Genomic DNA, 14,775 nt, shown 5'->3' on the forward strand with positions numbered 1-14,775 from the left:
CGGAGGATAGGAGTGGAGGAGCGGAGGATAGGAGTGGAGGATAGGAGTGGAGGAGCGGAGGATAGGAGTGGAGGATAGGGGTGGAGGAGCGGAGGATAGGGTGGAGGAGCGGAGGATAGGAGTGGAGGATAGGAGTGGAGGAGCGGAGGATAGGAGTGGAGGATAGGATGGAGGAGCGGAGGATAGGAGTGGAGGATAGGAGTGGAGGATAGGGGTGGAGGAGCAGAGGATAGGGGTGGAGGATAGGAGTGGAGGATAGGAGTGGAGGATAGGAGTGGAGAGCAGAGGATAGGGGTGGAGGAGCAGAGGATAGGAGTGGAGGAGCGGAGGATAGGAGTGGAGGAGCGGAGGATAGGAGTGGAGGATAGGAGGGGAGGATAGGGGTGGAGGTAGAGGTGTAGTATGTTACTCACATTCCTGTTTGATTTGGGCTGTGTTGAGGGGGAGGTAGGGGTGCCTGGCGAGGAAGCGTGGTCTGATGATGTCCTGACAGACGCGTCGGGCGGCGCGCGTCACCTGAGTGGTCATCAGGTAGAAGGCCTGTTTTGTCTTTACAGCAAACTTGGGGCTCCCGCTGTGACGCATTGGAACCCCGTGGGGAGACTGGATAGGAGGAGGGGGGTGGGAGAGAGAAGCCAGAGAGACAGAGTGAGAGGGAGGGGAGGGGGTGGGGAGAGAGAAGCCAGAGAGACAGAGTGAGAGAAGGGAGGGGAGGGGGTGGGAGAGAGAAGCCAGAGAGACAGAGTGAGAGGGAGGGGGAGGGGGTGGGAGAGAGAAGCCAGAGAGACAGAGTGAGAGGGAGGGGAGGGGGTGGGAGAGAGAAGCCAGAGAGACAGAGTGAGAGGGAGGGAGGGGGGGGAGAGAGAAGCCAGAGAGACAGAGCCAGAGAGGGAGTGAGGGAGGGAGGGGGTGGGAGAGAGAAGCCAAAGAGACAGAGTGAGAGGGAGGGGAGGGGGTGGGAGAGAGAAGCCAGAGAGACAGAGTGAGAGGGAGGGGAGGGGGTGGGAGAGAGAAGCCAGAGAGACAGAGTGAGAGGGAGGGGAGGGGGTGGGAGAGAGAAGCCAGAGAGACAGAGTGAGAGGGAGGGGAGGAGGAAGAAGAGAGAGTTAGAGAATGGACAATCAGACAAGAGGAGTCCAAGACAAAGAGTTGTAGGTTGACATTAAGGAGGGCCAGGAGTTTCTCCTGCTCAGTTTACATTACTTGGGAAAACCTTCTCATCCTAATCATGATCTCAGTTTGTGTTGTTTCATGTTGTTTACCATGTTGTTGCGGTTGGGTCCAGGCCTCTCTCCTTCCAGTCTTGTTGGCATCTTCAGTCCTCCATACTTCTTCCAGTAGGTCCAGCAGGAGGCACACAGACGACACTGCATGTTGGGGGGACCCCACGAGTACCACTGATACGAGCTGATGGCTACACACACACAGAGAGACAGAGACACATGGGGACGGACACACACACAGACAGACACATACGCAGAGACACGTGCACACACACACAGAGTTAGTGACATTCTTTAATCATTTAAGACTGAATTAATTAACACTAAAATAGCTCTGACTAGATTACACTGAGCTCACTCACTCGCTCTCACGCACTCTCTCTAACTCACTCCATTGTTAAAGGAGAGCCATAGAGGCAATGGCTTGGAGCCTTACTACAGTATGGAATGAATCACTCATTTCCATGCGGTCTAAATGAAGCCAAAACACTGAGTGTGGGTGGAAGGGAGTGGTACTCACTGTAGCAGCTCTCACAAGCACGGCCCAGTCCTGGGGTCTGTCCTGGGGGCACTGGTAGCACCCCCGGGACACCCCCAACTCCGACTGTGGCTCCAGCTGCAGCCCCAGAGCCGTTCACTAGGCCTCCCACAATGCCAGGCTTCACACTGTTAGCACTCAGCTGGTTGGGGTTGGGTTTGTTGCTATGAGGAAGTGGGCAGAGGATCAGAGTCTCAGAAATGCAACATACTGCAGCCAGTCCCATTTTGCTCCCTGTAAAGTATAAGCAATAAGGTAGAAGCTCCACCTCTACATGGCTTATGCCCATACAGAGCCTTCCGACCTGCAGACTTCATAAGAGTTAACGTTGGGGGTTTGGGAGGAGCTCATTAGGACCTGCTGTCTCAGTCTGTAGATACTCACTAGTTGGGGATGTAGACTTGCTTCAACTTGCTCTCTGCCTCTGCTGCTTTTAACCGTTTCTGCTGTACGTATCTGTCTGTGGTCTTCCACATGTAGTAATACTCTATGATACTGGTCAGGGACTTCCAGGGCAGCTGCAGGGGAAAACAAGAGAGACAACATTCTCAGCATAACATCTTTGTCATCATGCTTTAAAAAGGCACCACCTTTTGTATTTTCTCTACATTTTTTCTATTCAATACAATCTTTGTAAAGTGATATTTTACAGTTGAATTAAGACCGCTCTCTTTAAAAAGTTTCAAAGAGGTAACTGAATTGTCAGAATACCAGAGCTGACAGGCCCCACCACTAATGGCAGCACGTGGTTTGCTGTGACTGTGGGCTTGGGTAGAACAGAGAACTACACTGACTGTAACTGACCACCAGGTGGCAGAGTGAGACACAGTGTAACGACAGCAGAACCCTAATTTATTCCTTCCCCTCAGGGTAACAGCAGCATAGATAGTGTATGGCTATATATTGCTCAGCCAGTTGTATCTATCTCTATGGCTGAGAGAGATACACTACATGACCAAAAGTATGTGGACACCTGCTCGTCAAACATCTCATTCCTGAGTGGCGCAGCGGTCTAAGGCACTGCATCTCAGTGCAATAGGCATCACTGCAATCCCTGGTTTTCGAATCAGGGCTGCATCACATCCGGCCGTGATTGGGAATCCCATAGAGCGGCGCACAATTGGCCCAGCGTTGTCCGGATTTGGCCAGGGTAGGCCATCATTGTAAATAAGAATTTGTTCCTAACTGATTTGCCTATTTAAATAAAAAATGTAATCCTAAATCATGGGCATTAATATGAAGTTGCTCCCCCTTCGATTCAATAACAGCCTCCACTCTTCTGGGAAGGCTTTCCACTAGATGTTGGAACATTGCTGCAGGGACTTGCTTCCATCAGCCACAAGAGCATTAGTGCGGTCGGGCACTGATGTTGGGCGATTAGGTCTGGCTCACAGTCGGCGCTCCAATTCATCCCAAAGGTGTTCGATGGGGTTGAAGAAAGTTCTTCCACACTGATCTCGACCAAACATTTCTGTGTGGATCTCGCTTTGTGCACAGGGGCATTGTCATGCTGAAACAGGAAAGGGCCTTCCCAAACTTTTGCCACAAAGTTCGAAGCACAGAATTGTCTAGAATGTCATTGTATGCTGTAGCGTTAAGATTTCCCTTCACTGAAAAGAAGGGGCCTAGTCCGAGCCATGAAAAAAAGCAGACTATTATTCCTCCACCAAACTTCACAGTTGGCACTATGCATTTGGGCAGGTAGCGTTCTCCTGGCATTCGCCAAACCCAGATTGGTCCGTCGGACTGCAAAATGGTGAAGCGCGATTCATCACTCCAGAGAACGCGTTTCAACTGTTCCAGAGTCCAATAGCAGCGAGCCTTACACCACTCCAGACGACGCTTGGCATTGCTCATGGTCATCTTAGGCTTGTGTGCGGCTGCTCAGCCATGGAAACCCATTCCATGAAGCTCCCGACGAACAGTTCTTATGCTGACGTTGCTTCCAGAGGAACTCGGCAGTGAGTGTTGCAATAAAGGAGATCATGTTTTTTACACACTACGCACTTCAGAACTCGGTGGCCCCATTCTGTGAGCTTGTGTGGCCTACCACTTCGCAACTGAGCCGTTGTTGATCCTAGACGTTTTCACTTCACAATAACAGCACTTACAGTTGACCGGGGCAGCTCAAGCGGCGCTGAAATTTTCCGAACTGACTTGAAAATGTGGCACCCTATGACGGTGCCACGTTGAAAGTCACTGAGATCTTCTGTAAGGCCATTATACTGCCAATGTTTTTCTATGGAGATTGCATGGCTGTGTGCTTGATTTTATACACCTGCTAGCAACGGCTGTGTCTGAAATAGCCGAATCCACTAATTTTAATGGGTGTCCACATACATTTGTATATATAGTGCATCTCTATGGCTGAGAGATATAACCATACAGTATCTATCTCTAAGCCTGGAGAGATATGACCACACAATATCTATCTCTATGGCTGAGAGAGATATGACCATACAGTATCTATCTCTATGGCTAAGAGAGATATGACCATACAGTATCTATCTCAATGGCTGAGAGAGATATGACCATACAGTATCAATCTCTATGGCTGAGAGAGATATAGCCTTACAGTATATATCTCTATGGCTGAGAGAAATATGGCCTTACAGTATCTATCTCTATAGCTGAGAGAGATATGGCCTTACAGTATCTATCTCTATGGCTGAGAGAGATATAGCCTTACAGTATATATCTCTATGGCTGAGAGAGATATGGCCTTACAGTATCTATCTCTATGGCTGAGAGAGATATAGCCTTACAGTATATATCTCTATGGCTGAGAGAGATATGGCCTTGGACAGTATCTATCTCTATGGCTCAGAGAGATTGTGTATACTCAGTATATATCTCTGATGGCTGAGAGAGATATGGGTTAACAAGGCTATCTATCTCTATGGCTGAAGAGATGAACAACTTACAGTATATATCTCTATGGCTGAGAGAGATATGGCCTTACAGTATCTATCTCTATGGCTGAGAGAGATATATTCAGTGGTGGAGGGTATACGCCGTATACCCCTTATTTTTCAGTGGGCATTGTGTATACTCACTTTTTAATCCCCATGATGCGTATCAAAGTAGTGTAGTTGAGGTTAACAAGGCTGATGGAACAGATCAGATTGCATTGAAGCAAGGTAAAACGTCCAGGTTTCAAACAATTAAGGAACAGGAAAAATATAGCGATACTAACGATAGATCTACCGGTCTTCTTTTTATTTATTTATTTTTAATTTCACCTTTATTTAACCAGGTAGGCTAGTTGAGAACAAGTTCTCATTTGCAACTGCGACCTGGCCAAGATAAAGCATAGCAGTGTGAACAGACAACACAGAGTTACACATGGAGTAAACAATTCTGGCAGAACCATATCAAGATTACTTGTATCAATCCAGTGCCCATTTGTTTTACAAACTCCATCTCATGTGCTACAGAAACACCACCAATCAAACAGTGCTAGGTGCCTGTGGACTTGATTTAAAGGGCAACTACTCTCAAAAATCTTCCCAGACCTCAAAAGTGGTCACCTAAAGTGGTTTAGCATTGTTATGGACTTACATTTTGTGTTTTTACTATTTTTTTAAAGTGTGAATGCGAGCAAAAACCTGGAAAAAAAATTTAAACAGAAACTTCTGAATTTCTGACTCAGTTGACAGCCTCATTTATCTGTTTCAATAGTAGGCTTACTATTAGCCTACTGTACAGTACAGCTGACTGTGAAAGAGCAATATGAGATTTATAATTTTAGCTCATTCAGAGTGTACAGTACCAGTCAAAAGTGTGGACACTTACTCATTCAAGTCTTCTTCGGTATGACGCTATAAGCTTGGCACACCAGTATTTGGGGAGTTTCTCCCATTCTTCTCTGCAGATCCTCTCAAGCTCTGTCAGGTTGGATAGGGAGTGTCGCTGCACAGCTATTTCAGATCTCTCCAGAGATGTTTGACCGGGTTCAAGTCCGGGCTCTTTCTGGGCCACTTAAGGACATTGAGACTTGTCCTGAAGCCACTCCTGCATTGTCTTGGCTGTGTGATTAGTGTTGCTGTCCTTTTGGAAGGTGAACCTTCGCCCTAGTCTGAGTTCCTGAGCACTCTGAAGAAGGTTTTCATCAAGGATCTCGCTGTACTTTTCTCAGTTCATCTTTCGATCCTGACAAGTCTGCCAGTCCCTGCCACTGAAAAACATCCCCACAGCATGATTCTGCCACCACCATGCTTCACCGTAGGGATGGTACCACATTTCCTCCAGACGTGACGCTTGGCATCAGGCAAAAGACTTCAATCTTGGTTTCATCAGACCAGAGAATCTTGTTTCTCGTGGTATGAGTCCTTTAGGTGCCTTTTTGCAATCTCCAAGTGGGCTGTCATGTGCCTTTTACTGAGGAGTGGCTTTCGTCTGGCCTCTTTACCATAAAGGCCTGATTGATGGATTGCTGCAGAGATGGTTGTCCTTCTGAAAGGTTCTCCCATCTCCACAGAGGAACTCTGGAGCTCTATCAGAGTGATCATTGGGTTCTTGCTCACCTCACCTCCCTGACTAAGGACCTTCTCCCCCAATTGCTCAGCTTGGCCGGGCAGCCAGCTCTAGAAAGAGTCTTAGTGGTTCCAAACTTCTTCCATTTCAGAATGATGGAGGACACTGTGTTCTTGGGGACCTTCAATGCTGCAAAAATGTTTTGGTACCCTTCCCCAGATCTGTGCCTCGACACAATCATGTCTCGGAGCTCTACGGACAATTCCTTCTTGGTTTTTGCTCTGACATGCACTGTCAACTGTGGAACCTTATCTAGACAGGTGTGTGCCTTTCCAAATCATGTCCAATCAATTGAATTTACCACAGATGGACTCCAATCAAGTTGTAGAAACATCAAGGATGATCAATGGAAACAGGATGCACCTGAGCTTAATTTTGAGTCTCATAGCAAAGGGTCGGAATACTTATGTAAATAAGGTATTTCTGTTTTTAATTTTTAATACATTTGCAAATATTTCTAAAAACCTGTTTTTGCCTTGTCATTATGGCATATTGTGTGTAGATTGATGAGTATTTTTAAAATGTAACTTCTTATGGCTGTAGGGGCAGTATTGAGTAGCTTGGATGAAAGGTACGCAGAGGTGCCCAGAGTAAACGGCCTGCTCCTCAGTCCCAGTTGCTAATATATGCATAGTATTATTAGTATTGGATAGAAAGCACTATGAAGTTTCTAAAACTGTTTGAATGATGTCTGTGAGTATAACAGAACTCATATGTCAGGCAAAAACCTGAGAAGAATTCCAAACAGGAAGTGAGAAATCTGAGGTTGGTCGATTTTCAACCCAGCCCCTATTGAATTCACAGTGGAATATGGATGAAGTTGCACTTCCTAGTGCTTCCACTAGATGTCAACCGTCTTTAGAAACTTGAATGAGGCTTCTACTGTGTTGTGGGGCTGAATGGGAGCTGAATGAGCCAGGTGTCTGGTCACACGCAATTCACATGATAGCGACCTGTGTTCCATGGCTTCTCCACAGACAAAGGAATTCTCTGGTTGGAATGTTATTGAAGATTTATGATAAAAACATCCTAAAAATTGATTCTATACTTAGATTGAAATGTTTCTAAGACCTGTAATATAACTTTTTGAAGTTTTTGTCCGACGTTATGCTGGACCTGCATGAGCGTTTAGATTTGTATACCTAAGTCCTAACAAAAGTAGCTACTTGGAAATAAATAATGGACATTATCGAACAAATCAAGCATTTATTGTGGAACTAGGATTCCTGGGAGTGCAATCTGATGAAGATCATTAAAGGTATGAGAATATTTATGTTATTTTTGATTTCTGTTGAATCCAACATGGCGGATATTTCTTTTTCTGAGCGCCATCTCAGATTATTGCACGGTTTGCTTTTTCCGTAAAGTTTTTTTGAAATCTGACACAGCGGTTGCATTAAGGAGAGGTGTATCTATAATTCCATGTGTATTTTCATCTACATTTATGATGAGTATTTCTGTTGAATTGATGTGGCTATGCAAAATCACTGGATGTTTTTGGAACTAGTGAACGTAACACGCCAATGTAAACTCAGATTTTTTTATATAAATATGAACTTTATCAAACAAAACATACATGTATTGTGTAACATGAAGTCCTATGAGTGTCATCTGATGAAGATCACCAAAGGTTAGTGATTCATTTTATCTCTATTTGTGCTTTTTGTGACTCCTCTCTTTGACTGGAAAAATGGCTGTGTTTTTCTGTGAGTTGGTGGTCACCTAACATAAAAGTTTGTGGTGTTTTCGCTGTAAAGCCTATTTGAAATCGGACACTGTGGTGGGATTAACAACAAGATTACCTTTAAAACGGTATATGATACATGTATGTTTGAGGAATTTTAATTATGAGATTTCTGTTGTTTTGAATTTGGCGCCCTGCACTTTCACTGGCTGTTGTCATATCGATCCTGTTAACGGGATTGCAGCCATAAGACGTTTTAATCCATTTTAGAATAAGGCTGTAACGTAACAAAATGTAGAAAAAGTCAAGCAGTTTGAATACTTTCTGAATGCACTATATAGCCATACCGTATCTATCTATATGGCTGAGAGAGATATAGCCATACACTATCTATATCTACGGCTGAGAGAGATATACACAAACTATCTATACCTATTGTTGAGAGAAATATCACCATACAGTATATATTTATATGGCTGAGAGAGAGATATAGCCATACAGTTTCTACAGTCGTGGCCAAAATTTTTGAGAATGACACAAATATCCATTTTCACAAAGTCTGCTCCCTCAGTTTGTATGATGGCAATTTGCATATACTCCAGAATGTTATGAAGAGTGATCGGATGAATTGCAATTAATTGCAAAGTCCCTCTTTGCCATGCAAATGAACTGAATCCCCAAAAAACATGTCCACTGCATTTCAGCCCTGCCACAAAAAGACCAGCTGACATCATGTCAGTGATTCTCTCGTTAACACAGGTGTGAGTGTTGACGAGGACAAGGCTGGAGATCACTCTGTCATGCTGATTGAGTTCGAATAACAGACTGGAAGCTTCAAAAGGAGGGTGGTGCTTGGAATCATTGTTCTTCCTCTGTCTCCCATAGTTACCTGCAAGGAAACATGTGCCATCATCATTGCTTTGCACAAAAAGGGCTTCACAGGCAAGGATATTGCTGCCAGTAAGATTGCACAGAAATCAACCATTTATCAGATCATCAAGAACTACAAGGAGAGCAGTTCCATTGTTGTGAAGAAGGCTTCAGGGCGCCCAAGAAAGTCAAGCGCCAGGACCGTCTCCTAAAGTTGATTCAGCTGCGGGATCGGGGCACCACAAGTACAGAGCTTGCTCAGGAATGGCAGCAAGCAGGTGTAGGTGCATTTGCACGCACAGTGAGGCGAAGACTTTTGGGGGATGGCCTGATGTCAAGAAGGGCAGCAAAGAAGCCACTTCTCTCCAGGAAAAACATCGGGGACAAACTGATATTCTGCAAACGGTACAGGGATTGGACTGCTGAGGACTAGAGTAAAGTAATTTTCTCTGATGAATCCCATTTCCGATTGTTTGGGGCAACCGGAAAAAAGCACGACCATCAGTCCTGTGTCATGCCAACAGTAAAGCATCCTGAGACCATTCACGTGTGGGGTTGCATCTCAGCCAAGGGAGTGGGCTCACTCACAATTTTGTCTAAGAACACAGCCATGAATAAAGAATGGTACCAACACATCCTCCGAGAGCAACTTCTCCCAACTATCCAGGAACAGTTTGCTGACAAACAATGCCTTTTCCAGCATGATGGAGCATCTTGCCATAAGGCAAAAGTCATAACTAAGTGCCTCGGGGAACAAAACATATATATTTTGGGTCCATGGCCAGAAACACCCCAGACCTTAATCCCATTGAGAACTTGTGGTCAATCCTCAAGAGGCAGGTGGACAAACAAAAACCCACACATTCTGACAAACTCCAAGCATTGATTATGCAAGAATGGGCTGCCATCAGTCAGGATGTGGCCCAGAAGTTAATTGACCGCATGCCAGGGCGGATTGCAGAGGTCTTGAAAAAGAAGGGTCAGCACTGCAAATATTGACTCTTTGCATCAACTTCATGTAATTGTCAATAAAAGCCTTTGACACTTATGAAATGCTTGTAATTATACTTCAGTATTCCATAGTATCTGACAAAAATATCTAAAGACACTGAAGCAGCAAACTTTGTGAAAATTAATATTTGTGTCATTCTCAAAACCTTTGGCCACGACTGTACAGTTAAAGTCTACATACACTTAGGTTGGAGTCTTTAAAACTCGTTTTTCAACCACTCCACAAATTTCTTGTTAACAAACTATAGTTTTGGCAAGTCGGTTAGGACATCTACTTTGTGCGTAACACAAGTAATTTTTCCAACAACCGTTGACAGACAGATTATTTCACTTATAATGCTTCTGATAGGCTAACTGACATTGTTTGAGTCAATTGGATGTGTACCTGTGGATGTATTTCAAGGTGCCTCAGTGCCTCTTAGCTTGAAATCATTGGAAAATCAAAAGAAAATCTTTTTTTTTTTTGTAGACCTCCACAAGTCTGGTTCATCCTTGGGAGCAATTTCCAAACGCCTGAAGGTACCACGTTCATCTGTACAAACAATAGTACGCAAGTATAAACACCATGGGACCACACAGCCGTCATACTGCTCAGGAAGGAGACGCATTCTGTCTCCTAGAGATGGATGTACTTTGGTGCGAAAAGTGCAAATCCCAGAACAGCAGCAAAAGACCTTGTGAAGATGCTGGAGGAAACAGGTGCAAAAGTATCTGTATCCACAGTAAAATGTGTCCTATATCGACATAACCTGAAAGGCCGCTCAGTAAGAAAGAAGCCACTGCTCCAAAACCGCCATAAAAAAGCCAGACTACGGTTTGCAACTGCACATGTGGACAAAGATCGTACTTTTAGAACTGTTTGGCCATAATGACCATTGTTATGTTTGGAGGAAAAAGGGGGATGCTTGCAAGCTGAAAAACACCATCCCAACTGTGAAGCACGGGGGTGGCAGCATCATGTTGTGGGGGTGCTTTGCTGCAGGAGGGACTGGTGCACTTCACAAAATAGATGGCATCATGAGGGAAGAACAATTATGTGGATATATTGAAGCAACATCTCAAGACATCAGTCAGGAAGTTAAAGCTTGGTCACAAATGGGTCTTCCAAATGGACAATAACCCCAAACATACTTTCAAAGTGAGTGGCAAAATGGCTTAAGGACAACAAAGTCAAGGTATTGGAGTGGCCATCACAATGCCCTGACCTCAATCCTGTCGGAAATGTGTGGGCAGAACTGAAAAAGCGTGTGCAAGCAAGGAGTCCTACAACCTGACTCAGTTACACCAGCTCTGTCATGAGGAATGGGCCAAAATTCCCCCAACTTATTGTGAGAAGCTTATGGAAGGTTACCCCAACTGTTTGACCCAAGTTAAACCATTTAAAGGCAATGTTACCAAATACTAATTGAGTGTATGTAAACTTCTGACCCACTGGGAATGTGGTGACAGAAATAAAAGCTGAAATAAATCATTCTCTACTATTATTCTGACATTTCACATTCTTAAAATAAAGTGGTGATCTTAACAGACCTAAGACAGGGAATTTTTACTAGGATTAAATGTCAGGAATTGTGAAAAACTGAGTTTAAATGTATTTGGCTAAGGTGTACGTAAACTTCCGACTTCAACTGTATCTATGGCTGAGAGAAATATAGCCATACACTATTTATATCTATGGCTGAGAGAAATATAGCCATACACTATTTATATCTATGGCTGAGAGAAATATAGCCATACACTATTTATATCTATGGCTGAGAGAAATATAGCCATACACTATTTATATCTATGGCTGAGAGAAATATAGCCATACACTATTTATATCTATGGCTGAGAGAAATATAGCCATACACTATTTATATCTATGGCTGAGAGAAATATAGCCATACACTATTTATATCTATGGCTGAGAGAAATATAGCCATACACTATTTATATCTATGGCTGAGAGAAATATAGCCATACACTATTTATATCTATGGCTGGAGTAGACATGCAGTATTATCTTTTCTGCTCTCAATAGATGCCTGCCTGATCGTCTCTGAGTTGAGTCTCACCAATAGTTACATTATTATGAGCCTTTAACAGTTCCTCTCAGTCTAAGCATTGTTTCCTTTACATTTGTGAGAGTAGTTCTAGAAATAAATAATGCAATCTGATTGGTCCCTAGTGGTGGAGCAGGCTGGCAAGCTGTAGCCCAACAATTCCCCTGACAATTTGGTGATATGCACATCAGAGTTTCCTTGTGGAGGGTAGTCCAAGCCAAGGCAGCAGAACCGTACCTGTCTGTCTGTCTGAAACCTGTCTGTCTGCCCGTTGTCCGTCTGTACTCACAAAGTCCTGTTGTATGTCTGTCTGTCAGTTGTCCGTCTGTACTCACAAAGTCCTGTTGTATGTCTGTCTGCCCGTTGTCTGTCTGTACTCACAAAGTCCTGTTGTATGTCTGTCTGCCCGTTGTCCGTCTGTACTCACAAAGTCCTGTTGTATGTCTGTCTGCCCGTTGTCTGTCTGTACTCACAAAGTCCTGTTGTATGTCTGTCTGCCCGTTGTCCGTCTGTACTCACAAAGTCCTGTTGTATGTCTGTCTGCCCGTTGTCTGTCTGTACTCACAAAGTCCTGTTGTATGTCTGTCTGTCCGTTGTCTGTCTGTACTCACAAAGTCCTGTTGTATGTCTGTCTGTCCGTTGTCCGTCTGTACTCACAAAGTCCTGTTGTATGTCTGTCTGTCCGTTGTCCGTCTGTACTCACAAAGTCCTGTTGTATGTCTGTCTGTCCGTTGTCCGTCTGTACTCACAAAGTCCTGTTGTATGTCTGTCTGTCCGTTGTCCGTCTGTACTTACAAAGTCCTGTTGTATGTCTGTCTGTCCGTTGTCCGTCTGTACTCACAAAGTCCTGTTGTATGTCTGTCTGTCCGTTGTCCGTCTGTACTCACAAAGTCCTGTTGTATGTCTGTCTGTCCGTTGTCTGTCTGTACTCACAAAGTCCTGTTGTATGTCTGTCTGTCCGTTGTCTGTCTGTACTCACAAAGTCCTGTTGTATGTCTGTCTGTCCGTTGTCCGTCTGTACTCACAAAGTCCTGTTGTATGTCTGTCTGCTCGTTGTCCGTCTGTACTCACAAAGTCCTGTTGTATGTCTGTCTGTCCGTTGTCTGTCTGTACTCACAAAGTCCTGTTGTATGTCTGTCTGTCCGTTGTCTGTCTGTACTCACAAAGTCCTGTTGTATGTCTGTCTGTCCGTTGTCCGTCTGTACTCACAAAGTCCTGTTGTATGTCTGTCTGTCCGTTGTCCGTCTGTACTCACAAAGTCCTGTTGTATGTCTGTGAAGTCTTTTCCGTATTTCTCCAGGGCCTCTTCAAACAGGTTGGCCTCGGAGGCGCTCCACTCCTCCATCTCGTCCCGGCAGAGAATAGGTCCTCCCTGGGGAACCAGGGCAGCGATGGCCCGCGTCATGTCATAACCCGTCTTATCCAAGGTGTCCATGGCATGGAACTAGGGAGAAGATGGGAGGGGGGGGTGGGGGGGGTATTGTGTTGTGTTCAGTCGGCAGAAAACACGAAGAAACAGGGTGGTACCATCTGTATTTGTCCAATAAGAAACACTTCCGTGGGGTTTACTGTGTGCCCTAATGAACATGTATGCCCCCTGATTTCACCTATACCCAGCCAACAAAACACACCCTTGTAACAAACAAACCAAGCAAAAGGTCCCTATTTTTCTGTCTGTCAAAGCCACCAAGGTTAATGGTGCTGCATAGTCTATTATGGATGTGCTATTATCTTGTCACTTGTCTTAGTCAGTGTGAGGGTCTCTCTATTCATGAGTGTAAGAGTTGATTTGTGTGCTGTGTGCATGTTGTTTTCATGTATATGTATGTGTGCATGTTGTTTTCATGTATATGTATGTGTGCTGTGTGCATGTTGTTTTCATGTATATGTATGTGTGCATGTTGTTTTCATGTATATGTATGTGTGCTGTGTGCATGTTGTTTTCATGTATATGTATGTGTGCTGTGTGCATGTTGTTTTCATGTATATGTATGTGTGCGGTGTGCATGTTGTTTTCATGTATATGTATGTGTGCTGTGTGCATGTTGTTTTCATGTATATGTATGTGTGCATGTTGTTTTCATGTATATGTATGTGTGCTGTGCGCATGTTGTTTTCATGTATATGTATGTGTGCATGTTGTTTTCATGTATATGTATGTGTGCTGTGTGCATGTTGTTTTCATGTATATGTATATGTGCGGTGTGCATGTTGTTTTCATGTATATGTATGTGTGCATGTTGTTTTCATGTATATGTATGTGTGCTGTGTGCATGTTGTTTTCATGTATATGTATGTGTGCATGTTGTTTTCATGTATATGTATGTGTGCATGTTGTTTTCATGTATATGTATGTGTGCTGTGTGCATGTTGTTTTCATGTATATGTATGTGTGCGGTGTGCATGTTGTTTTCATGTATATGTATGTGTGCTGTGTGCATGTTGTTTTCATGTATATGTATGTGTGCATGTTGTTTTCATGTATATGTATGTGTGCTGTGCGCATGTTGTTTTCATGTATATGTATGTGTGCATGTTGTTTTCATGTATATGTATGTGTGCATGTTGTTTTCATGTATATGTATGTGTGCATGTTGTTTTCATGTATATGTATGTGTGCTGTGCGCATGTTGTTTTCATGTATATGTATGTGTGCATGTTGTTTTCATGTATATGTATGTGTGCGGTGTGCATGTTGTTTTCATGTATATGTATGTGTGCTGTGCGCATGTTGTTTTCATGTATATGTATGTGTGCATGTTGTTTTCATGTATATGTATGTGTGCATGTTGTTTTCATGTATATGTATGTGTGCTGTGCGCATGTTGTTTTCATGTATATGTATGTGTGCATGTTGTTTTCATGTAT

The 14,775-nt window shown here is 43.9% G+C and overlaps 1 protein-coding gene across 2 annotated transcripts in view; it reads right to left on the reverse strand.

The window, feature by feature from the left end:
* The window catches only part of LOC112256892 (metastasis-associated protein MTA1-like), a 79,748-nt gene that overhangs the window by 14,668 nt on the left and 50,305 nt on the right, over window positions 1-14,775 (reverse strand). For both annotated transcript variants that reach the window (XR_006083865.1, XM_042325263.1), the window contains 5 exons: window positions 13,163-13,351; window positions 2,146-2,279; window positions 1,744-1,925; window positions 1,263-1,414; window positions 414-603 (listed from right to left, as the gene is read on the reverse strand). Coding sequence is in view for 1 of the 2 variants with exons in the window: in XM_042325263.1 (XP_042181197.1) it covers window positions 414-603; window positions 1,263-1,414; window positions 1,744-1,925; window positions 2,146-2,279; window positions 13,163-13,351 (847 nt within the window). In the remaining variant the exon portion in view is untranslated. The remainder of the gene's footprint in view (window positions 1-413; window positions 604-1,262; window positions 1,415-1,743; window positions 1,926-2,145; window positions 2,280-13,162; window positions 13,352-14,775) is intronic.

Source organism: Oncorhynchus tshawytscha, linkage group LG08 (genome assembly GCF_018296145.1).
Source record: "Oncorhynchus tshawytscha isolate Ot180627B linkage group LG08, Otsh_v2.0, whole genome shotgun sequence".
In the NCBI taxonomy this organism is placed as follows: domain Eukaryota; kingdom Metazoa; phylum Chordata; class Actinopteri; order Salmoniformes; family Salmonidae; genus Oncorhynchus; species Oncorhynchus tshawytscha.